Raw genomic sequence first — 26725 nt, 5'->3', positions numbered from 1 at the left:
AAAATTAATATCGATGCTGTTATTTCTTATAAAATTATTGATATCGATGTGGTTATCGATAAATTTGCCATTTTTAAAATATACCGAGAATTATTAAAAATATATCGTCACGGCGATAGCTATCGACTTGTCGAGCCAGCCCTGGTAAACACACGGGTGACAGCTGATGGCCCTCTGGCGCCGCGCGTCCCCCCAACGTTGTGATGCAATTTGTTGTTTTCAGGCCTAAAAGTGAAAGTTTTGACTGACCAGCAGCAAGAAAAACCTCTGTAAAGGAACCCTTTTCATCTCCACAGCACACCCAGTAAACCAAGGCAATCAGTTCGTGCAAAAGTGACTGCCAAACCATAGTTTTTTCGAGGAAAACAAGGGGGCAAAACAACAAACTCCAAAGGGCAGGCCCGAGCCGATGAGCAAAGCAACAGCCTAGTGGCCAATGTGCGGTCCAAGTGTTGGCGCTGGTATCGGCGGGGCTTAACCTCAAAGCACGCACACAATCAGCGAGAGAAAGAGAGAGCAGATCAGGCAGGAAGCCATCCGTACAAAAAGTATTCCCAATCCTCCCATCCAAATCGAAAGTGTTCAAAATTCAAATAGCATGCATCGCAACGTGCCGGCAACATGGAGCGGTAGCCTGCTGCCGTTCCGTGTCTCCACCACCACAAAGGTAAGCAGAAGCAGTAGCAATTCTGATTATTATTCTTCCACTCAACTGGCGTTCTGAACCATCATTGTCCAGGTCGTCATCTTCTCACTGACCGCTGGTGTGGCTCTGATGGGCGTCCTATCGCGTTTCCTGCGTCGCCGCAAGCCGCCACGTCCACCGCGTCGTCCCAGGAAGTACACAAATCGTCGGACACGGAACAGTATGCGCAGTCCCAATGATCTGCTATCGATTGCCGGCTCCAAGGCATCGGCACGCTCTGGCAGCCCGGTGGGCTCCACAATCGCCTACTCCGATCGGCTGTCAATGGCCTCCGGCTCCATTGGCATTATGGGGCCCAGTGGTGGGGGACCGAATGCTGTGCCCACAGCAGTCACCCAGCTGACCGTCCAGCAGCTGGGCGTAATGGGAATGGAGGCCCTGGACACGGTGATCAACTTCTGGGAGGATGCTCTGGCCGCACACTATTCGCCGGGCGGATTCCCAGCCTCGCTGACCACCGCCGAGGACTCGGAGTTCTGTCGCGAGATCCAGAACCTTCTGGAGATGGCCTACACGCTGCAAGAGCAGAGCGAGCTGCTCTTCCTTGACCAGCGATCGGTGCTTTTTCGCGAGGAACATTCCATAGACGAGGCCGAGGAGGATCGCCTCACCGCTGGCGGTGGCATCGGCGGCGATGACGATGACCGCATCTCTCGCAAATCGGGCAGCGTGCTCAGTCGCGCCGGCTCCGATCCTAATTTCGATTCGGCGGAGAGCTTCGCCTCGGCCCTCGACCAGGTGGCCGATCTGCGCGAATTTGAGGGCTTCATCGAGACCTCGTACGAGGAGTATCCGCTGTTCCAGAGCGCCCTGAAGCACCACGATGAGTACACAGTGCCCTGCCGCACCATTCGAGCGGAGCTGGTGCACTGCAGCACCGACACCGAGTACCTGGCCAAGCTTCACTGCGTCCGTCTGGCGTTTCAGTTTCTCTTCAAGGACCCCGCTGTTGGTCAGTGGATCTGCGATGCGGGCAGGCAGATACTCACCGATCTGCTCTGTCTGGGCGACAAGGACACGAAGGAGTTTCTCGTTGGCTACGAGGACATGGTGAACTTCCTGAAGGACCCCAATGCATGGCCCTGCATCCAAATGGAACTGGAGCAGCGCAACGTCAAGGCAATGACCTTTTACGACATCTGCCTGGACTTCATCATCCTGGACTCGTTCAAGGATCTGGACACACCGCCAGCCAGCGTCACGGCTGTGGTTCAAAATCGTTGGTTATCCAACGGATTCAAAGAGACGGTAAGAAACGAAACCCGCCGCCGTTAAGACTATTCATATTGTCGTTCTCCTTTCGGCAGGCTCTCACGACGGCCGTGTGGTCGGTGCTGAAGGCCAAGAAGCGCATGCTCAAGTTCCCCCATGGCTTCATGTCGCATTTCTATGTGATATCCGAGCAGATATCACCGCTGATGGCCTGGGGCTTCTTTGGGCCCAACGAGAATCTGCGGGACATTTGTCACTATTTTCGCGAGCAGCTACTGTCCTTCCTGGGCGACATCTTCAGCTTCCAGAAGAGCCGCTTCACCACCATCGAGGACTTCTCGCAGGACGTCCTACAGCACATGCAGACGCGCGTCAACAATATTGGCGTCAAGTTTAGCCAGTAGTTTATCCTGTCTGCCCTTTCTCCAGCTCTTCTTCCAGGATCATATACTCCAAAAAGTTGACTAATTTTAAAGCCTCATCCATGCACAGTCCATGACCCATTACCCATCCCCATTCCCACTCCCACTCCCATCCCCGCACGCACAAACACACATTACCCAATACCCCGGGGGAATCGCCATCATTTTGTATGATTAAGCATTTAAGTCGCAAGAAAAAACATGTGTAAAATAAAACTGTTTACACCTGCTCCAAACAGCAATCCAGCTGCCATACCGACAACGCATCCAATTCCAATTCCATTCCCATTCCCATCCCCACCCTCCAATCGCAGCTCCAGCGGGGGGTGTGGCTGTTCAGGCATGGACTTCGCTCTGGCTCGGCCAGTCGTTTCTGGCAGCTGATTGCAACAAGATCGAATCGAATGATGTGTCGGGCCCTGGACTTGAGCTTCTGCCTATTGTCGCTGAGTTCCTTTGTGAGTGTGGAAGAGCCAAGCCCCATTGATGATGCTTTACCTGATCCTGATCCTGATCCTCCTCCAGATTGCCTGCTTTGGTACCCTCAATATGCTCAACAAGATTGTGCACATCCATGCGGATGCCTCCGTTCATGTGTCTGTGCGTGTGTCGGACGACAGCTCCAACTCCGAACGCTGCAGCAGGACCATAATTGTGGACAACATCCAATTGCCGCATCTCACCTGGCTGGAGCTCTTCTATATGCGCTGGACGGTGGTGCTGACCCTGGTCTATTCGTTTCTTGTCATGATTATGATTAGGGCCAAGTACATGAGCCACTTTCAGATCAATCAGGTCACATCCAATGGGGTGAGTGACGGGAACCCTTCCGCTCCTCTCTACGTAATTCCGATTATGCATATCTACTGTACTATCCCTGGTAGATGATGCTTGTGGGCACTGTCCTGGCTGTGGTTCTGCTCATTTCCACCACGATACTCCACGAGCGGACGCCCTTTGTGGAGGTGTGGTGCAACAATTTCATCATCTACTATCTATACTACATAGACCTCAACACCATCGTGGCCGTCGCCTACTTCATTTACACATCCTGCTACCTATTGGTGAGCTCAGACGGCGACCAAGAGCCGGTATATATTATGTGATCACTGATCAGCAGTCTATGTATGGTCTTTGGCTTAACATCCTGTCGTTCGGCTATCAATTTCCCTGTTAGGCCTCGCAGAATTCGATTGATTTTCATGTTTTAAACATATTTATAATGAAGAAAAACGCACATATTTATGTATTTGAGTTTTATTCAAACAAATTGCTTTCATTTGGTTGGCTTTTGTGTTGGTTTGCTGTCGGGGACTGCCGTTCGGACTTCGGAGACGCTAAAACATACGTGGAACTAAACATACATATATGTATATATATCAGATGAGTTCTCTGCCTTTCTTTGTGTGGCATATGTATATGGTAGATATATATGTATATATAATGTGTGTACATTGGCAATTGCTTGATATAGTAGATGCAGTATGCAAACCATTACAAACTCTCGAAAATCCAACAAAGAACACACCTATACCCCTACGATTAGTCTGCAACCGGAGAGGAGACCTCTCTGCCGAAATCGAAATCGAACTTTTAGTTTTTTGTTTCTTTTCTTATACAAACTACTGCCATGGGGGTAGTAGTACTATCATCTAAACTTACGACTAATACCAATTGATTTATCTTTCAATTTGGTGATTTTGGGGGTGTGGTGTGGTGTATTACAATCCGCCTTTCTTAACTATGAATGGAAGGGAAATCCCCCTGGGGTTAGCACGTTTTGGTAAGGTTGTTTTCACATCATTATTTTGCTTTTCGTTCTGTATAGATCGCGTCGGTATAGAGAGCCTCTAAGGCTCTGGATCTGGATCTGAATCCTTGGGGATCGCTGGATCTATGGATCTCTCTCTCTGTTTCTCTGTCTCTCTCTCTGGTCCAGTGCGCTTAGGTGCTAGTAAATAAATGTTTCTTGGTTTTTGTTTAATATTTTTCATATTTTTTTTGTATCATTTTTTTTTTTAAGTTTATTTATCAATTGTTCTGTTTTAATGCCTAAACATCTTTCCTTTCTTCATCTCACATCTCTCTCGTTCTTCTTTCTTTATACTCTCTCTCTCTCTCTCTTTCGATCTCGATCGTCTTTACACATTATTTATTATATATAAATTGATATATAATAATTGTGTATATAATTAATTGTTGGTATAATGCAGTCTTTACGGCAAAACAAAAACAGAATTATGCTATTTTGTTGATTTCTTTCCATCCACACACCATCCATCTTACATTGTTTCATTGTTCTCTCGTCTGTTTAAATACGTAATAATAATAAAAAATATATATATACTCATACTCGTACTTGTATTGTGGTGTATACTATATAACTATATTTACTTTTTTGTTGTTTCTTTCAAAAGTGTTCTATATATGAAACCAAATACACATTAGTTAGGCGTGTTCCTCCTTCCTGCTCCTTTATCTGGTGTTCGTTCTACAACTACTTGTGGTCTTTCTCTGTTGGCTTATTGTTGTTACAGCAAATAGCAACACAAAAAATTAGTACGGTTTTTTGTCATACTCGGGGTCGTCATAGCTACATACATAATTCAATAATCATAAGCATCATTCATCATTCACCACTCATCTGCTCCGTTCTGCTAAGCATTTGATTTCATTTCATTTCATTTTCTTTCTTTCATATTTGTCGTGTGTATATAATTAGTTTCGTTTATAAATTTCCTTTAATCCTAGGCTTCTGTTTTTGTTATTTTCAAAGGCAGTTTAAAGTGTATGTCATATATGCACACCTTTCGATAAGAATCTCAACTTTCTTGTAATATTTGTTGTAATGCCCTTCTATCTTCTATTTATCTACACACAGATCGGTTTTGGGGGTATCTCGGGGATCCTTAGGGGCTTACTCTTCTAGGATTCTAGTTCTTAAATTGCTATATGCATTTTGGCTTAGACATTAGTATTCTGTTTTGTTTTTTTTTGTTTCATTTTCAATTGGTTAATGGTTAATGGTTGTTGGTTTTTGTGTGTGTTCCGTTCTAGCTTAAGATCTACTCTTAGATTCTAGTTTTCAAGCACTTCGATTTTGCAATTGTTTACAACATTCCTTCTCGCTACTCGCTAGTCGCTACTCGTTAGTCGCTCCTCCCACTCACATCTCCATCTCGTTCTTTTGCAATTTGTTCCCTAAAGGCATATTCCGATGTAAAAACATTTCTATATATATTGTATTGTTAGTTCTTGGTTTTCTTAGCAAATGAAATATGATTTTCTTGATTATGCTTAAGGTGTGAACGATATGAAAAGCATAACAACAGAAATATGTATAGTCGTTTTTGGGGGTCTCATATGTCTAAGGTCTCTCGAGGGTGTGATTATGTTGCTTATATAGTATAGAGAAACTGAGGCAGTTCTTACAAAAATCCTATGCCTAGTTGATCTTCTGATACCCCATACCCCACACATTCCGTTCCACTCCATTCCATTCCATTCCAACAAATGTATCCGGGAGGGTGCTGCGAGTTCTATTTCAATGATTGATTGATTGTACAATTGGCTAGTGGATTGCTTTTCTCTTCATTCGTTTGTTTCTCTTTTGTCTACACTGCTTGCCTGACGGCTTTACGGTTTTACTGCTTAACTGGTAACTGCTTGTCGAAGGCTGAAGGCACGACATAATCGCATTTAAAAAAAAAAAAGGCTATTTACAGGACTACTTATGGTGGTGGTTTAGGCTGCCGGCCTGTCATGAGTATTGGTTTTATATTATTATGCGTTTGCTTTGTTTTTGCTTTCGACTGCTTGCTTTGGCTCTGCTTGCTTTTGTGTTGTTTGTGTGTTTCTTACACTGCTCGAAAGAACATGATAGATAGATAATCCTTATTTTGCTTTGTTTTATTATTGCTAACGATTCGTATTTGTTGGTTTGCTTTTCGTTTGTTTGTCATTACTTAATTATAGTATGTATATGTGTACGTATGCATGTTGTGTGTGGATGTGTGTGTGTGTGTGTTTGTGTGTGTGCATGCTTCAACTAAATGTATGCATGCTTTTTGCTTTCTCATTTCTCAATTTGTTAACAACACAGGAACAAGTTTCTAAAATCTACACTTAAGTTGGTTTTTGCATTATAAATAAGAAAAAATATATATGGATAAATATGTCTGGTTATCGTTCAATATATGTATATTGATGTGTGTTTTTGTATCTGTGTATCTGTGTGTTTGGGATACCTATGCGATAATAGTTTTAAGAGGAGAAAAAAACTTATTGTATTAAGAATAAACACTTAGAATTATCGTCCGCCATCGGTAATTGGTAATCGATAGTCGGTAGTCGGTAGTCGGTAATCGGTAATCGTCATCTGTTTGTAAGCTTTGAGTGTAAGGCTATCATGATAATTGTTTTTGTTTCCTTTCAGTTTGTGTGTGTGTGTTTGTGTTTTTGTGTTTCGTGTGTGTATGCAATGTATAAAGTATGTGTGTGTGTGTGTGTGTGTGTGTGTGTTACAAATAATTACAAATATTACTATACTATAGTTCTATAGCTATAGCATTAGTTCTGCTTGTTATTGGTTTACAAGTGACCAGATATAGGTGTGTTTCGTATGCTTAAATGTATGTAGCATATAGTAAATATATATATATACACACACACACATATATATATATATATATGTATATGCATGTATTATTGTATGCATGTGTGTGTTAATCGAAACATTTGTTGTTTCCCTACCATAACATCTGAATGTTCGATAGTAGCTTTCTGCCCTTAAGATTACTTAATTAAACTTAAAGTTAAAACAAAACAATAAAAAAAAATTATATACTATATTTATATTTTAATTTTAATTCATATTATTATTTTAGAAATTAGACTAAATTGTGTGTGTGTGTTTGGGGGGTTCTTCTTCGGAGAAATCTCTTTCGAAGAAGGAAAACAAATCAATTTACCGACGGCCTGACTGACTGACTGACTGACTGATGGTTTGATCATACGTGTGTGTGTGTGTGTGTGTGAGCGTGTCTCGTGGTGTCTCGTATTTAATTCTTTTGGAAGGCACTTGAGTGCTTCTATTGCTTGTTTGTTTTTGGATTGGTTTAAGGCTTACAAAATCGTTTTTAAATGTGTGTGTGTGTGTGATTAAAGGCACTGAGTGCGCCTTTTACTCCTCTCTATACTTCCTATTGCTTATTTTTTAAGGCTGGGGAGGGGGTGTGACTGACTGAATGTTTTCCTTCTTCCACTCACTCTACGTCTCCGTTTCTCTCTCTCTCTCTCTCTCTCTCTTTCTGGCTATATACGATGTATCTGATTCATTTTACAGTATTTTCTTTCATTAGGCGGTGGTTTGTTCAAATATAACTAAATACAAAAAAAAAAACTAAGGGGGGTCTACGTAACTGAATGTCTCTACGTATTATAGAATATAGATTAGAATATAAACCGTATATTGCCTTTTTGAAATTGAATTCTATATCTAGGATGATTTTACTTGTGGGATGCGCATGGTACGTGCAATACCATTCTCGGATCTCTGCTTTTCTTGTGGGATTGTGTGTTGTTGATTGGGGGATGAAATTACACATAAATCTGCAAAAGAAGATGGTGAGCACATGGATGCCAATTGGAGGAGCGACGGGGGGAAGAACTCACCTTAGTATTAAATTTTTGGCTCTTGTTTTAGTCGCGATTCTCGTTCTGCGTTGGTGTCCTCCGTTTCCTTCCTTCGTTTAAATGCAGAGAACAACACAAGACATGAATTGAATCGAATCGAAAATGAAGTTCAAGAAACACTGAAAGAAACTTTCCCATCCTCTTCTTTTCTTTCGGTCTCTGTGTTTTTCTGTTTGTTTTTGTGTTGTATTTTGTTTGGGTTTTGCTTTAATTTCTATATATTTTGGCATAGGCAACGACGATATATTGTTCCTCTCTCCCTCTCTCACTATCTCTTTCCCTTTGTCTCTCTGTTGTCTCTCCATCTCCGTGTCTGTCTCTGGTCAATCACTCAATCATCCCACATCATGGCCAGCCCGATTCAATATCCAAATCCGAGTTGTTGCTCAACTGCCGCTCCCTCTTGGTCGCCGCTAGGGTGACGGCAGAAGCAGAGCCACCAGCAACGTTGGCTGTGGCTGTGGCAGTGGCATTGACGGCGGTAGCGATGCTACCACTGGAGGCAGCGGTGAATGCGGCCAGAGCATTGCGATTCAATGGCTTAATGCAGCTCTGCTTGATCTTGATAATCGTCCCCGTGGCTGGGATCATTGTGCGTGCGGCCATCAGGCCAAATGGCCTGCTGCCACTGATCGTCCCAATGGGCGTTAGCGATGAGAGCGGCAGAATGGGGCCCGTAATAGTGGTGGCGGATGCGCTGGTGGTGCTGATAGTGGTGGTGGATTGGATGGCGGGATTTGATGAGGAGGAGGCGGTGGAGGAGGCGATGGAGCTCGTCGATGTCGATGTCGTTGTCTTGCCCGCCGCCAGTAAGCTGGGATCGTTGTAGCGCGGACGCTTGTTCTGCAGCTTGGTGGCCCAGCACTCGGTGGCCCGTCGCCGGGCATTGGCACAGATATTGTCGCCCGGTGGCGACCTGGGTGTCGAATGGGGGAACAGCCCGGCCTCCGACTTGTCCCTGGGGAAGGGTATATGGCGGCGCTCCTCCTGCGTCTGACTCGACAGCTGGCGATACGATTCGATCTGCTTCAGCCGCTGCACATTGCAGACCGCTGCGTTAACCAGATCCCCAGCCGCACTGCCAGGTATTGACTTGCTATGGGCAGCGGTGGCATTCACCAAGATATCGCTGCGCGACTGAGTCTTCGACTGCGTGAGGATCTGATCCTCCAGTATCCGGCTTTCGCTGGCATCGGTGATGCTGCTGGCGGCGGCGGGGGTGCCAGTTATTCCGGCATTTTTGTTCTGCTTAGCCCTTAAATGCTGCAGCTCCTCGGGCGATCGCTGCTTGCGGAACTCATGGACCAGTGGATAGATATGCTGTATGGCGGATTCAACATCATTCACGCTGGCGGCTGTAAAACAGATAAGTTTTAATCTCAGGCGAGAGAGCCAACGCCAACGCCTACGCCAAAGGCAAAGCCAAAGCCAAAGCCAAAGAGAGACTCACCTGTCACTGTAATGCTTCCCGTGGAGAAGATCTTCAGCGTGGCCTTTGGCATTTTCATCTTGTACGTGACACCCGGATGCAACTCCGGCTCGTAGCTGGCGTTGTCCCGATGCTTCTCCGAGAAGTTGACAATCTTAATGGCCCAGGGCATGCTGCAGGTACCCAGAACATTCACGATGCGAAAGTTCTGGAAGCGTGTGGGAAAACCGAGTTTACCCAGGCACCGGGCGTACCGTCTGGCTGCCACCTTGGCCTTTGAAACGAATAAAGAATTGAGATTTGATAAGGGACTTGCTCGGCAGTTGCTGCATTCCGTTGGGTTGCACCTACCATTATCTCAGAGGTGGCCCCTGTGCAGGTGATCCTGCCCGATGACCAAATGGAGGCCGTCGTATAGGGACGTCGCAGCTTCATGGTTACCATGCCGTTCTCCCTGCGGTACTCCACATTGCAGCCGCGCAACGCAATGTCCCTCAGCTTGAGGTGGCATCGCACGCTGAACGAGCACACCACATTGTTGATCACAATGTCCAGCTCTGGGTCGTCTGCCTCTGCTGCTGCTGCCTGTTGCTGGTTGCTGAGCAGCGCCAATGGTGCATCTGAGACAGGAGCAGCTTCTATTGGCTCTGCTGTTGCTGCTGATGCTGCCGGTGCCACTGCCGGTGGCGTCTGTGCGGCTGCTGCTGCTGCTGCTGTGGCCTCCGTCTTGAAAATCACATCTGGTTTGATCACAGTTAGGGACTCCAGCAGCAAATCTTGTTGCTCCGTTTTGATGCGCATCCCATTGGGAACGATAGCCGCCACTCTGCCATTCGCGTGGAGATCGCCATTGGCTGTTGGCTTCCGCTGCAGCAGCTGCTGCTGCTGATGCTGCTGCTGGGGCTGTTGGTGCTGCTGCTGGTGCACCATCGCGGTCGTGCTGGCGGTGGCCGATTTGCTAAACTGCGAAAAGTATCGCACGCCCCCGCCAGTGGCCGAGGCACCGGCCGGTCCAGACGCCGCCTTGAGGCCGCCATTCAGATTGGCCATCGGTATGCTAACCATTTCGTTTTGCATCAGCGACGAACAGGAGGATGCTGTGTGTGGGAATGTCGTCGACGAGGTCGTCGTGGTGCTGTTGCTGTTGCTGTTGTTGTTACTGCTGTACTCGTGCGGATAGAGATCTCCGAACAGGGGATGGCTGTAGAGGGCTTCTGTGTGCAGCTTCTGGTGTTGCATGAATCTCTCCCTCTGCTGCTCTAGCTCCAGCTTCAACTGCTCCTCCTGGCGCTTCTCTAGCTCCCTCTTCTCTTCTATCTGCCTGAGCACTTCGAGTCTCTGCCGCCGCTCTTCTTCCTCCAATTGTTCTTTCTGCCCGCGCTTTCTTAACACCGTTTGCCGTTCTATTTCTCGATCCCTTTCCTCCTTTATGCGGTTCCACTTCGCCTCCGAGTCCCTCTGCACCTTGATCTGGTGCTCAATGTCCTTCCTCAGCGTCTCCAATTCTTTCGCGGCCTTGTCCTCGTCCTGCTGTCTCTTCCTGAGCCTCTCCTTACCGAGCCGCTGCTGCTCTTGGGCTCGCGCCTTCTGCCTTTGCCGCTGCTGGCAGCGCGCTAGCTCCCGCAAGTGCTCCTGATGACGTAGGGCTCGCTCTGCGTCCCTCTGCTTCGTCTCCTTGGTGCGCAGGTCGAGCACCCGCAAGATCCCTGCTCCGTGCCCTTTGGCCTGCTTCTTCACGCAAAGGTCTAGCAGCTCTGGTATCGTTAGATACTCTAGCGATTTAGCCGCCTTGGTAGACTTCTTCTCTCCGTTCTGGTCGTCGGGATCTCGCTTACTGTAGGTTATAGTGCCGGTCGTCGGGCTCAAGCATTCGTAGAGGACGTCCGGATGGACTTTTTTTTCCTGTGCTCCGTTTAAAGACACGTGTTCTAATCCCAATCCAATATCGTAGATCGGTGGAGAGCCACGTTCCCCTGCTCCTCCACCTCGCTGGCTTCCTCCTTCGCTTCTCGTCGGTGGCTCGCTGGCTCCGTCGTTCACTAGAGCTAGTTTGATGCGAGGCAATGGCTTCAGATCTTGTCTGATCTCAACCTTGGGGACTATGTCAGCAGCAGAAGAACTCCCAGAAGGAGGCCGGCCTTGATAGACGCTCGGACTGGCGGTACCTTTAATGCAGAAACAAACAAAATAATTGGATGCTCTATTAATCTATGGGATGTTCTTGAATGCACTTTTTTCTTACCGTTTGCCGGGCTAGTGCCTGGTCCCGAAACTGTATCCCTTCTGCAAGAGTTGGTTGTTTAGATGTTATTATGTTTTTTGTTGCGGTTTTCTAATTATTTCTACGACTGTGTGTGGGGATCTGTAGCGTGTGGATCTGTGACCTCTGGCTATCTGTGTGTGTGGGTGTCTTGTCTCTCTCTTTCGTTCGCTCTCTACTTACAAATCGGCCATATTGACAATGTTTCTTGTTTCTTGAATATTGAATATCTTGAATCTTGAATCTTGAACCTTAGGCATCTATTTCTCCCCCTTAAACTTATACTTTGTTTGTTGCTTGGATTTTGTTTGTTTTGAGTTTTCTGTTTTCTGTTTTCTTTTGTATATAAGGCTAAAAGTGATTCTTCCTAAGCGTTCAATATAATAATAATAGTCGGTATCCGGTTGGCTGTTTGTCCGAAAATACTTTGCTTTTGTTTGTTTGAATTTTCAATTAAGTTTTCAATTACTTTTTTGTGGTGGTGGTGTGTGTGAGTGTGTGTGTGTGTGTGTATGGGTTTTTGTCTCTCGTGGTTTTGTTTTTTTTTTGTTTGTTAAACTATTGGTATTATGATTAATTCTAGTCTTTCTTCTCCTGGGGTTTTTTGTTGTTGTTTATCTGTAGAGTTGTTGTTCCTTTTAGCAGTCTGCAAGTAGATCGATAGATAGTAGAGCCGAAAATGTATTGTTTAGTTGTTTGCTTAATTAATTAATTAATTATTTATTTACTGCTTCCCGAAGCGCCCCCCGGCAGCAAAGCAGCAAAAGAAATTCTGAAAGTCACATATTTTGACAGATTATTGGTCAAAATCGTTTGATGGTCCGTCAGGTCAATCGTTTTATCGTATCGATATCCTGCCACCTGACATCAGAGTCGCCTGTCAACACTGTAATGTTACTGCAATTGCAGCAGTGCAAGCTGTTAACAGTGCTGTTAAGCCAGAAGCGGCTGTGAGCTGTGGGCTGTTAGTAACAGCTGCGTACGCTGTAAGCCTCAGCTTTAACAGAAAGCTGGAACGGATATACATACTGTACATACATACATACTGTTAGCAACTGCTAGGATCGTCAGCTGATGAGGGAGCGTGGGGCGGGGTGTTTTTGGGAGTTGCAGGCGCCACGCAGCAGCAGCTTCTCGGTCAAGGACGCACAATCGAAAAACTGGCACGCACACACACACACACTGCCAATTGGGCACAGCGTCGACGCAGCAGCGACGCAGCAGCAATCACCGTCATTCAAGCGTCAACAAATCAAATGCATGCACGCAAAGTGGCTTGATTAAAGGTGAGGCCCTCGCCCCACACTATTTGCTTCAAACAGGATGAGTGTCGCACCTTGCAACAAAATGCACCCTGGCATTGCTTGTGCTGCTGCACACTGGCCATCTCACTTGCTCTGGCAGCGGCAGCGGCATAGCAGAAGAAGCAGTGCAAAGCAAAGCAGTGCAACTGCAACAGCAGCAGAAACAGACACAGAGACTGTGCTATTTTTGGAGCAATGTGCAAATTAAATTGTTATTGTAAATTAGCAAATTGCCATAAATTAAAAGATTATACACACACAAACACACGCACACACATATGCACATATGGTACGGACGGAAATATTATTTCTCTGGCAGAGTAGCGAGAGATGGGACCTCGACCCGGATTCCCTGGCATCTAGGACAACAAATCATTAAAAAAAAAAACAAGAGAGAACACACGACTACGACTATACATAACATACATATAGGAGCCGATATATGAAGAACGACTATGGTGGCAGGGAGATGCAACTAGTGTTCTATATATGAATGAACTGCTTGTTGCTCTCAGCTGATTACAACATCCAGTGTTGTGCAATTATCAGTGTTTTTTTACACAGTGCGAAAAAGTCAAGGTTTTTCCACTCCCCCATGAAAAGTGCAGTCCCCAATCCCCCTTTAGACATATCCGGTGCCTCTCTGGCAATAGAACTTTTTTGTCAGTAAATTCTCATAATTCCACGAACACTTTCCGGTTGCAAGTTCGACACCCAGAGAGAGAGAGAGAGAGAGACAGATAACAAATATATCATAAGCTGTTGTTGTTGTTGTTGTTGGGCCGCTTGGCCGGATGTATTTATGTACAGACGATGTAGATTGTGTCTCACGCCCCCACACCCCAACAACTGCAGATCGCTTTACACAGTGATTCATTGTGAAAATCCAGTAATGCGATACAGAATTAATGGGAAATCGTCAAGAGATTAAACTCTCCAATTATAAGGAAAATAAACATTCTATACGGAATCAATTCTGGGTCGTTATTATCATTCCGTTTCTGTTCGAAAAGTGAGGGTATTCCATACAACGCTTGTTATTCGTATACGAAATGAAAGTGAAAGACGCCGACGACGACGACGACGACGACGGCGACGACGCCGACGCATATCTATACCCGAAGAGTGTTCTTCGTGCTGTGTGGGTGTTGTCTGTGTCTCCAGTTTCTAGGTGACCCACAAAAGCATACATTTTGACTCTATTTTAGTATTCACACACATTTTCCCTGGATAAACAATTTTATTTTGCGCAAAATAAAGACATTTTTTTTTTATAATGAATCAAATATCAGAAAAAACCAAATGATTCGCTGATGTTGCTCTTTCGTATTTGTATCTAAAGATGATACCAATTAAAGCTTTAGATATCTATGGATATTAGCATTTCGGAGAGTATCTCATGGCGGAAGGCCAGGACGAGAGCCTACGAGAGAGCTGCCCTTTTGGCACAGGTGCGTCATCGCGTAGACCACGCCATACCAGTGTGTGCACGTAGCGTACTGCATACATGTGCGCGTTGTGTCAGTGTTGCCCCTCCTCAAATGACGCAGACACATTTTTTGAGACGCTTTGTTTGGGCCACGGCTCACGGCATCAGCATCGGAATCGGCATCGGAATCGGAATCGTTGGCTATTTTTAACAGCTCGACAACAGCGCGGGTCAAAAATAGGAAGCTATAAAATCGAGCGAGAGAACACAGGGAACACACAAATGCACAATAAATGCAAATAATGCTGCGCCGTCGTCCATTGCTTGAATTTCAATAAACGAGGAATCGAATTCAAATTCGAATTCGAGTACTAAATATTTTAAAAATGTACCCACAAAAAATCCTACAAAGCATTCGATGATTTCACCCAAATGTTTTTGTGTTGAAATCGAAATTAAAATCATTCTAGCAATGCATCCATGGGGGCAGGAATTCTGATAATGCTTCAAATAAATAAATAAACATACATATCTACTACATGCAGGCGTGCAGACGTGCAGGCGAACAATTTTAAACGAAATTGAATTTAAAATTCACGCAGAGACCGAGGCAGTAACAGAACCAGAGCCAGAGCCAGAGACCCCTAGATATGTACGGGGGTAAATACATATGGTACATACATATAATGTTCTCGTATCGTATGGTAAATGCAGTTCATTAACCCAAGAGGCGCGACATCCACACAAAACCCAGAGGAGGCAAAGGTGCGCGAAGAAGCCAAGAGGGGAAAAATGTGTGAAAAAACGAAAACGTAGGCAGACACACACGCAAAAGGCACAACAACAAAAATAGCTAAAAATAAAACTAAACCGTGTAGGATAACCGCTAAAACGCATCATGCGGCAGCGCCCCTCCGTTGGTTTTGCAATGGGATCGCAGGACGCTAGACCTTCCAAGTAATGTACGTGCATACATATACCCCTTGGGATAAAGCTCTATAATTATCAGCGAGGGCATAATGTATCACGCGTCTTGCAGCAGCGCCCCTCGCTCGGTCCTGAAGCAGCAGCGCTCCTCGGTTGTTGGATATTCCCTGGGACATACATATGGCCCTACTATTATCAGCGGGGGTACACGAACTCTGTCCGGCGCGAGAGGAAGACAGACAGACGGAGAGTAGCAGAGAATGGGTGTATGGGTGTATTAAACAAAAGGCGTTATACTAATATTAATAATTGAAGGCAGGCAGCAATAAAGAGCGGCCGAGAGACGCAAATGAACTGCGAAATTCAGGTTCAAGGCCGCCACAGCAACGACGACGACGACGACGACGACAACAACGACAGCAACGACGACGACTGTTTGCCCACCCATTCGTCGGGTACGGTTTTTATTGGTTTATTTCTACCGTGTTCTGTTGATTTTTGGCCGCTGGCTCGTTCGTTTCATTATTTGAATAAATCTATGAGAAGGCTGAACGCGAACTTTGTCGCACATTAAATATATGTACATACATACATATGTATTATTATAAACATTTTGTTGTAGGCACACACCCTAGCCTACCCGCATGATGCCTCATAATTGGCATTAAAAACCAATCAAGGCTATTCCTCAAAACTGATTGTAGCCACGATATCTCTTCCGATATACCAGGAATATATCTACAAGTACGTATAGGAGGTGCTCTCCCTCTCCCTCCCTCTCTCTCTCTCTCCCTGTCTCTATCTATGTGGTGTCGTGTGGTGTGGTGTGGTGTGGGGATCTGGCTGAACGACAACTGTAATACGAGAAAGGGTTCTTCGAAATGTGAGCTATGTACGTGAGCTCGACAGCGACAAGGGGGGAACGGAACCATAAAAATTGTACGCCGCCATACGCCCAGTCCAGGGTTGTGTTTGTGTGTTTGTGTGTGGCGCGGCTTCCGCTCCATATTTTCGAGTCGAGTGATGGACACACGATTATCAGGCAGAACCAGTAACAACGAGCGCAACAGAGCGACAACAGAGGCAGTGGCATGAAGAGCGTTGCACACCTAAACTTTTATTATCATATGGTTTTCCACATAAATTCATTCAAAACCGAACCAAAATAGCTGATCAAATCATTCGATAGTCATCAAACGTTTTCGAGAAAGCCTAAAGAACACATTGTTTTCGCAAGATAAAACCCTTCTGATCGATTGTAGCACACATTGTAGGAAACGAATATTAAATATATGCCCGCAGTATGTGTACATCGAAATAATTGTACGGAAATATCATAGTTATCATCCGGCGCATATCTTTCTGCTATCTGCCCCCCAAGTGCATTTTGAAGCCTCAATGGAACCTCGGCCCAAGCCTAGGATGCGAAATACTATTGTCTGTAGTAGTCTGCTCTATAATTCCTCTATGCCTATGTCTCTGTATAGTTTTTCGGGTCGCGCATCATGCAGCTGCCCTCATCGGTTTAAGGGGAGGCTCCCGCTCCAAGTCCCAACAATTTTCTGCATTTATATGCACTTTTTCGATACAAAATACAGTATTCTGCAAAAACCTTTTATTACGTATTATTTGTAATTTAAAAAAAGTAATTTATTACATTTTTTCATTACAAATATTTCAAAATATTTCATCTTCTATAAGTCCTAGAACGGAAACTGCCCTCCAAGATAGTTCAAGATCAAGAGTTAATACCTCTTTGATGCAAATAGAACAGATATTTCCAGTTATATATGATGGGGCATGTCGTTTTTTTTATATTTAATGTTTGGAATAGTGTTGCCCATTTAATTTCCCATGAATAATCTTGAATTGAAATTTCCTGCTTTGTGTGCGGGCGATGGAGGAGATGACTCAACGGCGGATTTCGCCATCAGCTGCAGGCGACAGCTGTCCCCCTCCATCGCTCGAGCAGCAGCAGGCAGTCAACTAACAGACAGTCACATGTGCTCCAGGCTGTAGCCAGTGCTGTTAAGTGCGGAATGTGGCAACGGCAACGGCAACGGAAACGGAAAAGGTTTTCGCACATCACGGGGTACCGCCAACAGGTGCCTGTGCCTGTGCCTGTTCGTGTGCGTGTGCGTGGGATTTCCTTGCAGTCACGTTGCGGTCACGTTGCAGTGATGCCACACAATGACTAAGTAGCAATTAAAAACTGTGACCCTGTTCGAAGTGAAGGAGAATGGATGTGCCAAAAGAAGGCATACCCCATAAATGTGAACATGCACACATTTTTATTGATTTAATACACGATTTAGTGGCCCTGTTCTTGGCGGAAAAGTGTACTGTACACAATATTCACAAGAGAGGGAGAGAGGGAGAGAACGAGAGACATGGATGTGTCAGCGGCAGACAAAACGAAACCAGGACACACCAGTTGTTCAATGCAACCGCCTCCACCTCCACCTCCACCTCCACCGTTGGGTCCCGCTCTCGGTCTCGGTCTCGGGTCCCTGCCATTGTTCAGTCGCCCACAGCTGGGTGCCGCTGCCATCATCAGCTGTCAAGCGCAGTGTTGGGTAAAAGCGGAAACACTGCAAAATGTTACATAAAATATCAAGGCAATGACAGCCTTTGGGATGCTATAGCCCCCTACCCTGGCCATTCGTCATTGGATTTAGCTCCATCTCCACACCGACACCCACACCCACAGCCACTCGCGTGTATCGAGGGCAGTCCCCCGTTCTTCTTCGTTGGAAGAAGAGTTAGTCACTCCTTGTCCTCCTCCAGTGATCTCATCTCCCACACATTCACGAGTCACCAGTCACGAGTCGCAGTCACAGTCACACAGAGTTTTCACTGTGACCTCATTGGCGACGCGCGCGTTCGAGACGAAGCTTATTTCCCAGTAGTCACGATCAAAAATTACAGCATCTATGCATTGCTTAGCACTCTCTGTCGAGCCGAACCGAACCGAACCGAGCCGCGGAATTGCACAGAGAGGGAGAGAGACACACACATTCGAGAAAAACGGGTTTCCCCAGAGAGCATTCGACAGAGGGAGACGATCGAGAGAGAGACCGGCAACGCAGCCAAGTGCGTCATCGTTTTGGCAATAGAGAGAGCGAGAGAGTGAGAGCGCGAGAGAGAGAGGTGCACGTGTGCGTGTGTTTTTGCGGCTGGATTCTGCACTTGACCATGGCCGATGCAACGATAATATGGTGCATGGTGCATGGTGCATGCTGCATGCCGAGGAAAAGCGCCAAACAAAATTATTCCCCTCCTTTTTGGGCGTGGTACTCACCTCTTAATAGTCCTTAATTAGTTTTAGTTTTGTTTTTCTGTGGTTTGTTGTGGTTTAAGATATTCCTCAATTCTTTCTCGTCAGTGTTTCTCGACCTCAAAAAGGAGCCTGCAACCAGAGCAAAAATAAAGATACAAACAATTATGGTATATCCAGGTGCAGAGTTTCTCATTTAAGAATAAAATATACAAAGACTGTGGAGGCGATGATCAGCGTGGAAGGAGGAGAACGGGGGACACTGCACAGCGGAAGTGTGCGCTATCATACAAAGAAGTTCTTTTATACATACATATGTACATATGTATATGTGTATTCCATGCAAGAAAATACTTAATATTTTTCGTTGGACAATATTAAAGCGTACGTGCCAGTGCTGAGAAATGTCTGGCATTCATTCCAAAAATGTGGGCCAACTTGCACACCACGATTTAATACGAATTCGTATATGCATGTGTATGTGTATGTGTGTGTGTGTGTGTACTAGTACTTGGCCTGTACATGGCGTCAACCCTAATAGTGTGTTGCCCCCAAGTCCCGTTTTGGAGATGTCATTGAACGAGAATCTTCTTCACTTCGTCTGTGGCCGAAATAAGAAATCACGAACCAGAGATACGAAGACGAAGAAAGGAAGACGGCAGCAAGAACAAGGAGAACAAAGAACCAAGTCGTTGACATTTCGAGGTCCTACACACACACACACACACACACACACACGCAGACATCGGTGGCACTGCCAGACAGACAGAGACAGCTGTCGATTTGTTATGATTAACCGTTATAAGCAGAAGGAGAAGTAGGGGAAGAAGAGACTGCCAGACAGTTATGTACTACCCGCTCAATAGGACAACACTGCTTGTTGGAGCCTCTTTTGGGGGCTGGGGGGGTTAGAGAAAGGGGGAACACTCTTCAAAATGTGTGCAATACTAGACGTAAATGAAGGATAATCAACATGTATGGAATGTTATCGCTATCATAAGTATTTCAAGTATTTAAACCTTCTAAAGCGTAGAGCATTTCCAATAGGATAAAGAGAGCCACCCAGCCACAGACACAAACACAGATATGTATGTACATCGCAACCATACACAAGCGAAAACGTGCTCGTTTGTCGTTGTCTGGGATCATGGCTGCTTCTGCTGCCACGTGGCCGAATCACAGGTAGGACAAAGCCAGACATGGTTTCGGGCTTAACGCTGCCGCTGCCACTGCCGCTGCCACTGCCGCTGTGTCTGTGGCTGACCTTGAAACATTGAAGCAGCTCTCACATGAATAGCATTACCGTTGAAATGACTTTGCTACATTTCCGTTTTTGGAGACAGCACGAAAAATACTTTTGTGGTTTTTTAGCTTCACATTTCTATCGGAATCCGTTTTCCTTGCGTGTTTGGGAATGACAGCTAATCAGATTGCACTGGAATTGTCCTTCGAAGAAAGCGGACACACACACACAAACACAATCCGCAGACAGTTCAATTGATGTGTACGCACTGGCGACAGTTGACCAGCGACAATCCGCCGGCTTCTGTGGTGTGTACGCACTCAGCAACAGCCGAGGAACAACAGCGCATTGACAATCGGCATTGATCTGTTTTCGTGTGTGTACGCACTGGCAGAGCTGCAGTCGCGGCTCCACCAAGAAGGCGGGGGGTCACTGCACGTTGCGACATCTATTCGCATGCCTGACACAGTTCTAGATACGCGTCCGTCGATAGTGAGGGAGAGGCCGGACCGGACCGGACCGCAGCGGGCCGGGCCACAGATTTTCTGCTGTTCTCTCTCGGTTCTGCTGCTGCTGCTGCTGCTGCTGTTGGTGCTGCTCGAAAGAAGGCAGCGAAAGCGACCAAAGAAGACGTCCAAAAACATTTACAGTTATGCTGTTTACCGCTGGCAGCGCTGCTGCTGCGGCCAGAAGCAAGAAAGTAAAAGTTGAAATCAATGAAATTTCATTGTAGTATGCGAAATGGTCAAAGAGGAGAGACGAATAGCGGGCCACAGTGGACACCCGCTTTGGGACGCATTTAAAGACCATAAAGATATTGATCGTAATTGCTGCTCTACGAGTGAGTGTCTCAGGCAGACATTCGCACCGTTTTTCCCCTGTTTATCTTGAGAATAAGCCTATCAGTTGATCGGGAGAGTCTTTACTGTGTTGGTTTAGTTAGCGCCGCCGTTGACATCGCCAGCTATCTCCCTCTCTCACACACTCACAAACGCACACAGACGGGGTTTGTGCTGCTGCTCTGCCAAAAAAACAAGTTGGTTTTACCGTTCGTTTTTCTCTCATTTCTTTTTTCTTTTTTGCCCAGACGAAATGGTTTCACACTGTTGGGTTTTAATTGCTAGGGACGAAAAGAGAAGAAACACAGCCAACAGCAACAGCAGGTGATGATGAGTAACAAAAGCAGAGCCACAATGAAACTCACACGGCAGGAGAGAAAGAGCAAGGAGAGAAGCGAAGAGAGAGAGCGCGCGTACGCTTACGCTTAGCCTTAAAACATTTTGAAATCAATTATCAGATAGAAAAGTGCACATAGGGGCTCTAATCGCAAATCACATGCCGCGTCTTCTCCCTCCCTAACAGAACCACAAAAGAGAGCAAATTCCGGCTGTAGAACAGCTGTAAGAAGTGCCTCTGGCAGCACTAGCAGCAGCAGCAGCAGCAACAGCAACGTCGATGTTAAGTTATAAACTTGACAATCAATTGAATGGGCAGGCGGCAGGCAGCCCACAGCGCTGCTGCTGTTGCTACTGCGCGCTGCTCAGACACCGATCGCTGCTCTCACCCACGAGGTTCGCTCTATCTCTCTCCCGCTCTTCCACTCTCCCACTCTCAGTGTGCTCTAGATAAAGCAATTTGATTTCTAAATTGTAACAGTATGTTAATGCAGTTTTCTAGTGCACATGACGTCACAGTGTAAATTGTCCATTTGTGCCGCTTTCAGACGAACTGGGTCAATATCTTAATTAATTTTAATGGGCCTTAATTTATAGACAAAAGGAAACAAACGCAAATGCAAACTCAACACACAGTTACATCAATCATATTTGCGTAGGAGACGGCGGGCTGGTGGAGCAAGGGAGGCGACGGGCAGGCAAGGGGTAGAAAGGTTATGACAAAGCAGCCATCATTTTACTACATATGTATGTATATACTGTATATGCTCTCATTTTTCGAAAAATACGGCCACCTACCACATACATACATATGTATGTACATATTTATGTAGATGCACACATATGTACACTCGGTACCACATTTATATGTACATACATACATACACTAGTAAATTCTTTTGCAATATTCAACGCACGCCATTGATGAAATTAATTTATGAATATTGGCATACAATTTTAATAAATAAACCGTTCTTTCGGTTGAGAGGTTATGGTGGTTTACGAATAAATTGTATATGTTATGCGACAAAACTTATAGTTTTGGATCAGGTAAAAAAACGGCACTTAAAGCACGAAATTCCTCTCAAAATGTACTAAAAGGGTGTGAAGTAGATTAACAAAAAATAACTTAATAATAGTATAAAAACAAACAGAAATCTGAGAGAGAGAGAGAGAGAGCAGAACCAGCAGCAATACGCGATAACCCACACACATTCACACATATGCATGTACATGCCATTGCGAACATGCGGGCATCGAACATTTGATTTATGCAGAGAGCGAGCCCGAGAACGGGAGAGAGAGCGAGAGGGCAAGCCGGAAGTTACATATTACATGTGACAAGAGGAAGAGAGATGCAGCAGCAGAACCAGGAGCTTGGGCGGAGGAGAACGATCGCTGCTGACAGGTAGCCCGAAAGGCAGATGGGCAAAAACGAGACAAACCAACTGCTGCAAACTGCGATTTTTTTTAGGGTTGACTGCTATTGCAAGTGTACATATGTATGTGTGTGTGTGTAGGGGGTCTGACCTCGTTGGATGGAAAAAGGTGGAATATGCCAGAAGAAGAACAACCCGGCGTAAGCGGGCGAGAGGGCAACAAGAAGCCGCACCTACAACAACAAACAAAAAATCTATTACATCACGAGGAAAATTGACACAATCGCTTTACACATAGATACATTCATTTGAAAAATTGTATGAGTGTATGTATGTATGTATGATATGCTGCATGTGTTTATTAAACGGAAGATAGCCAACATGCAAATTGAGCTGCCCTTTGTCTATATTTTATATTTATTATAAAAAATGCTTTATGTTAATCCTTATATACACACATTTGTATGTTAAATTAATAAGTGTGGTTAGTGAAGGAAGCTACCAGAAACTTCTTTCAGAGAAAATAAAAATCAGTGAAAAGAGAGAGAGAGAAAGAGCGCGAGCGTGAGCGAGGGCCACAAGCTACAAGACTGCAAAGCCACAAATGAGCGAGGCATGCGGCGAATTTAACAGCGGACGTCGGCGGCAGCGAGACGACGACGGCCGGCGACCACAGTACCGTTCGTTGAAATTTTGAATGTATGAAAACATTCAGTCTGCCGCCAGCACGGCCCGAAGCGTTTAGCTCGAAAAGCGCGGCAGAGGGCCGCCAGAGTGGTAGCAGCGCACAAGCTGTGTGTTGCGGGGCTGGCGGAAACCACGTTTACGGCGGTAGCGTTGCCAGGCCAGAAAGAAGCAGCGTCTGCCTGCGTGCGTGTGTGTATGTGTCATGTGTGCGTGTGTGTGTGTGTGCGACATTGCCGTTCAAAGCCATTTCTTTTTTTCTTTTGGCTATTTTCCATTATAGAATGCAAAATTATTTGAGGAATGCACACACACACACATACTCACGCGGCGAGATACACTCTCGCACGTATAAAAATAGCCGTGAACGACAGTCGGATCCCAGGCCCCCACATGACGTCATCTTTGTCTGTCTCTTCGCTCTCATTGTACTAGGGATAAGATGAAATTATCCACCCCACCCCGCCCACAAAGAACAATCAAAGTATTGAAAAATGCACACATTTTGGTTTTACAATCCTTTTTTTTTGTTGGTCAATGTTTTATTGTTTCACTCACACTTTTGGCAATGCTGTAAAGTAAATGCTCCCTGTTAACCAGCTGTTACTCTCTCGCTCGCTCTCTCTCTTTTTCACTGTGCGCTGCTCTCGCGCTGTGTGTCGCTTTGTGGCTCGCCAACGAAAGTGAGCGCCGGCCACAAAGCTGCAAATATGGGCGAATAAATGGCAGACAATCGAAAAATGAGTATTTTTTATGTTTTTGGAGCCAAAATCGATTTGAATTTTGGGTTTGCGGCCGGGTCAGGGGAGGTGGGGCTGGGGTGCAACCAAAACATGTGATTATGACAAAAAAAAAAAAAAAAACTAGTTATGAAATAAACTACAAAAATTGACGGCGAATTAGCTGAGCGAGAGCGCAAGAGGAAGTGTAGTTGAGAGCGATACAAAGAGAGAAAAGTTACATTTTATTCAAGACTCGAATTTCTACAGAAGACTATATCTAGGGCTTTAGGTGTTAAAAAAGACTAAAACGAAACTCAAGAGAGGTAAATAATAAGATAGAAATTGAACAAAAAATCACCTTTTTTCTTAGTAGGTCGCGTCGTAATGTGCTTATATTTGTTGCTGCGCTCTCTTTTGCAGCGGGCAGTGCAGGGCGCGGGGGTGGCGTGGCGTGGCGGCTCCAACTCTGTTAGTACTCTCTCCTTCCCTTCTCCAGCGCTCACCACACTACTCCCTCTCTCTGATGACTGCTTCGGAGCAGCGGAGCTGTGCTGCCGACTGGCTTGTGCTCCGCTGCCTTTGCTGCTGCTGCGGCTTTTGCTGCGTCTGATTCCCAGAATTCGCCGTTACTTTTGCTTGTTGTTCTTGTTTTCTTTTTGTCACTTTGTCTGTTTTTTGCTATTCTCTTTTATCGTTAAATGTGTATGTGTATATGCAAAATGTATGATTTTGTGGCCTTTTTAGATTTCTTTTCGTTTATATCTATCTGCAATTTGCGTTGATTTGTATTAAGGAATGAGATTACAGCAAGCAAGAATGGAGGGTGGAGGTTGGCGGTTGGGGGGTAAACACGGTTCCGCTCCGCTCCTCTGTTACGGCGACACAGCGACAAGACCTCGGCGAAAATGGCCGCAGAGAGAGAGCACACAGCACCACAATGGCATTGGGCCCACGGCAGAGCAGAGCAGCGGCTGTTCAGTGTGTGAGTCTACGGCGGCGGCGGTGAACACACGAACGAAAAGCGCGCAACAACGTCGCAGTTTCGGGCCAAGTGAAGCGACACACACTCGCTCACATACACACGCGCGCGCACTTATATACATCCAGAGACAAAGCAACATTCGAGCGCATGCTCTCTTTGCCACTGCCTTCTCTCTCTCTCTGTTGCTCTCTCTTTCTCTCCCGTTTTGCACTCAACCACCAACACACGTTTCTCGCATCTATCTCCGTCTCTCACGCCAGGCAGAGGTTTTGTCGCTTGGCGCTCTGGCTGCAAGAGCAAAACGCAATAAAAGTTCAAAAACAGTTGAAGTATACCGCGACGCGAGTAAAAATCTTTCCTTCAACGTTGTCGTCGTTGTCGTGTCTTCCGCGAATTTCTTTTCCGACCGAACCAAGGGGGGGAAAAAGAAGAACGTTTCGTCATTTTTGTTGTTGTTCCCCAGCCTTTGATTCATATCTAATATTACTAATATTCATATATATATATGTACGCATATATGGCATACATATATATATATATGTTGTGGCGAATATTCGCATTTAAATGAACAAAAAAGTTAATAGAATGTAAAACTCCACTCCCAATCGTAATGGGGGGGAAAATGTGTCAAGTCAGTCAAGGGAAATGTCGTTTCATTGCATTACGTTCCGTCTCGTCCCGTCCCCCTGCCGTGCGCCCACAAATGTTCCAATTTTATGAAGAATCTCCTTCGAATAAACATTTAATTCGTGCTCTGCTCTCTGCCCCCTCCACCATCCATTTGCTGCTTGCAGGCAGCAAACATTTTTGCATACAAGTCGCTCGCTGCTGCGTTTCTCCGATAATTATTGACGGGCGTTAATTGATTTTGATTATCGTGTATGTTTGGTTGTTGGGTTTTTGGTTGTTTTCTCGTCGTTCATTGTTAATTTTGTTGTACCAGGGCAAAAAAATAGATGACCAAAAATAAATTCAGAGAGCACAGTCAGAGCACACACGATAACGGTCTTCCGCGACTCTGGAGGGCACGTCCGAAGTATTTCATGGTTTTTTTTGTTATGACTCGAGCAGTGTGACCGCGGACTTATCGATAAGATATACGGTCCGACCCTCGGAAACATACCGAAAATACGTCACAAATTTCAAAATATACCGTAAATATACTGACGAACTATTTGTATTCCAGTTCGATCATATTTCTCGTTTCTGACATTCGGTTGAAAATGACTAGGTAGCTAGGACTCTCAGCTGTGAACTCATTATTTGATACGGTTGAAAAATCGATTTCCTCCAAGACTGGTTTAATATAAGTTTTCAACTTAGTTGCATTGCTTATAAAATAAGGTTTAAGCATAAGCAATTTCCACTAAATGAATTTCGTTACATGGTAACTACACTGTAACTACACATTTGCTACATGCTTACTACATTTTAATGTAATTCCCGAAAGCGACACCTGAAGGGGAAATGTGCGCGTTTTAAAAATTGTTGTCCGTCTTTTTTTCGTATAAGCTCCATGGAAGCGCCAGTGTGAAAAACACACCACTATGCATTTTTTAGCAAGCCTTTTTTCCCGACGTTCGATGCTGATCACGAAATAGGCTCAATATAGAATTTCTACACGATTTATACATTGCTGCATTGGACAAGAGGGTGACTCCATGGCGCGTCTTGAAAAATACTGGAAAATACTATGAAAAGTATAAAATTTGCAAGGTGTGTGCGCTAGACGTGCCAAGAAATCAGTGTGACCGACACTGATTGACAAGTTTGACGTTTTTTTTTAAATGAAAAACAAAGAAAATATTAAATGTTTTAGTGTGTTTCCCCTCGCAGAGGAAAGCAAGGCCAGACCAGATGACGCGATGTGGGATAACCAA

The 26725-nt window shown here is 45.3% G+C and overlaps 3 protein-coding genes across 9 annotated transcripts; 2 read left to right on the top strand and 1 right to left on the bottom strand.

The window, feature by feature from the left end:
* Nucleotides 1-122: 122 nt before the first annotated feature.
* On the top strand, nucleotides 123-2582 carry Miga (mitoguardin). Its single transcript, XM_001355692.3, has 3 exons — nucleotides 123-667; nucleotides 740-1954; nucleotides 2014-2582. The coding sequence occupies exons 1-3, from the start codon at nucleotides 599-601 to the stop codon at nucleotides 2320-2322; spliced, it is 1593 nt and encodes a 530-aa protein (XP_001355728.2). The 5' UTR covers nucleotides 123-598; the 3' UTR covers nucleotides 2323-2582.
* Nucleotides 2583-2662: 80 nt separating this feature from the next.
* Nucleotides 2663-3585, top strand: LOC6902318 (uncharacterized). The gene is made up of 3 exons (XM_002133809.3): nucleotides 2663-2798; nucleotides 2866-3150; nucleotides 3225-3585. The coding sequence occupies exons 1-3, from the start codon at nucleotides 2745-2747 to the stop codon at nucleotides 3444-3446; spliced, it is 561 nt and encodes a 186-aa protein (XP_002133845.2). The 5' UTR covers nucleotides 2663-2744; the 3' UTR covers nucleotides 3447-3585.
* Nucleotides 3586-6234: 2649 nt separating this feature from the next.
* On the bottom strand, nucleotides 6235-25798 carry Trf2 (TATA box binding protein-related factor 2). 7 transcript variants are annotated; one of them, XM_033383714.1, is made up of 8 exons: nucleotides 24222-24348; nucleotides 18685-18792; nucleotides 11907-12369; nucleotides 11706-11746; nucleotides 9815-11628; nucleotides 9485-9737; nucleotides 8014-9389; nucleotides 6235-7950 (listed from the first exon to the last, which is right to left on the bottom strand). In XM_033383714.1, the coding sequence occupies exons 3-7, from the start codon at nucleotides 11981-11983 to the stop codon at nucleotides 8380-8382; spliced, it is 3195 nt and encodes a 1064-aa protein (XP_033239605.1). In that variant the 5' UTR covers nucleotides 11984-12369; nucleotides 18685-18792; nucleotides 24222-24348; the 3' UTR covers nucleotides 6235-7950; nucleotides 8014-8379. The 7 variants fall into 7 exon arrangements, 5 of the variants coding, with proteins under 5 accessions (XP_033239605.1, XP_033239606.1, XP_001355729.4 ...); XM_033383715.1 differs by lacking the exon at nucleotides 24222-24348 and adding an exon at nucleotides 23700-23784; XM_001355693.4 differs by lacking the exon at nucleotides 24222-24348 and adding an exon at nucleotides 19964-20266.
* Nucleotides 25799-26725: the final 927 nt, after the last annotated feature.

Source organism: Drosophila pseudoobscura, chromosome X (assembly GCF_009870125.1).
Source record: "Drosophila pseudoobscura strain MV-25-SWS-2005 chromosome X, UCI_Dpse_MV25, whole genome shotgun sequence".
NCBI lineage: Eukaryota > Metazoa > Arthropoda > Insecta > Diptera > Drosophilidae > Drosophila > Drosophila pseudoobscura.
Note: the sequence above shows the minus strand (reverse complement) of the source record. Positions and strands in the feature narration are given on the sequence as shown.

Coding starts and splice junctions, on each gene's coding strand:
- LOC6902318 (XM_002133809.3), top strand. CDS start 2,745: ATGATGTGTCGGGCCCTGGACTTGAGCTTCTGCCTATTGTCGCTGAGT. Junction 2,799..2,865: donor TATTGTCGCTGAGTTCCTTT/GTGAGTGTGGAA, acceptor ATCCTCCTCCAG/ATTGCCTGCTTTGGTACCCT. Junction 3,151..3,224: donor ATCAGGTCACATCCAATGGG/GTGAGTGACGGG, acceptor TATCCCTGGTAG/ATGATGCTTGTGGGCACTGT.
- Miga (XM_001355692.3), top strand. CDS start 599: ATGCATCGCAACGTGCCGGCAACATGGAGCGGTAGCCTGCTGCCGTTC. Junction 668..739: donor GTGTCTCCACCACCACAAAG/GTAAGCAGAAGC, acceptor ATCATTGTCCAG/GTCGTCATCTTCTCACTGAC. Junction 1,955..2,013: donor CCAACGGATTCAAAGAGACG/GTAAGAAACGAA, acceptor TCCTTTCGGCAG/GCTCTCACGACGGCCGTGTG.
- Trf2 (XM_033383714.1), bottom strand. CDS start 11,983: ATGCCTAAGGTTCAAGATTCAAGATTCAAGATATTCAATATTCAAGAA. Junction 11,629..11,705: donor AGGCACTAGCCCGGCAAACG/GTAAGAAAAAAG, acceptor TCTGCATTAAAG/GTACCGCCAGTCCGAGCGTC. Junction 9,390..9,484: donor GGGAAGCATTACAGTGACAG/GTGAGTCTCTCT, acceptor TCTGTTTTACAG/CCGCCAGCGTGAATGATGTT.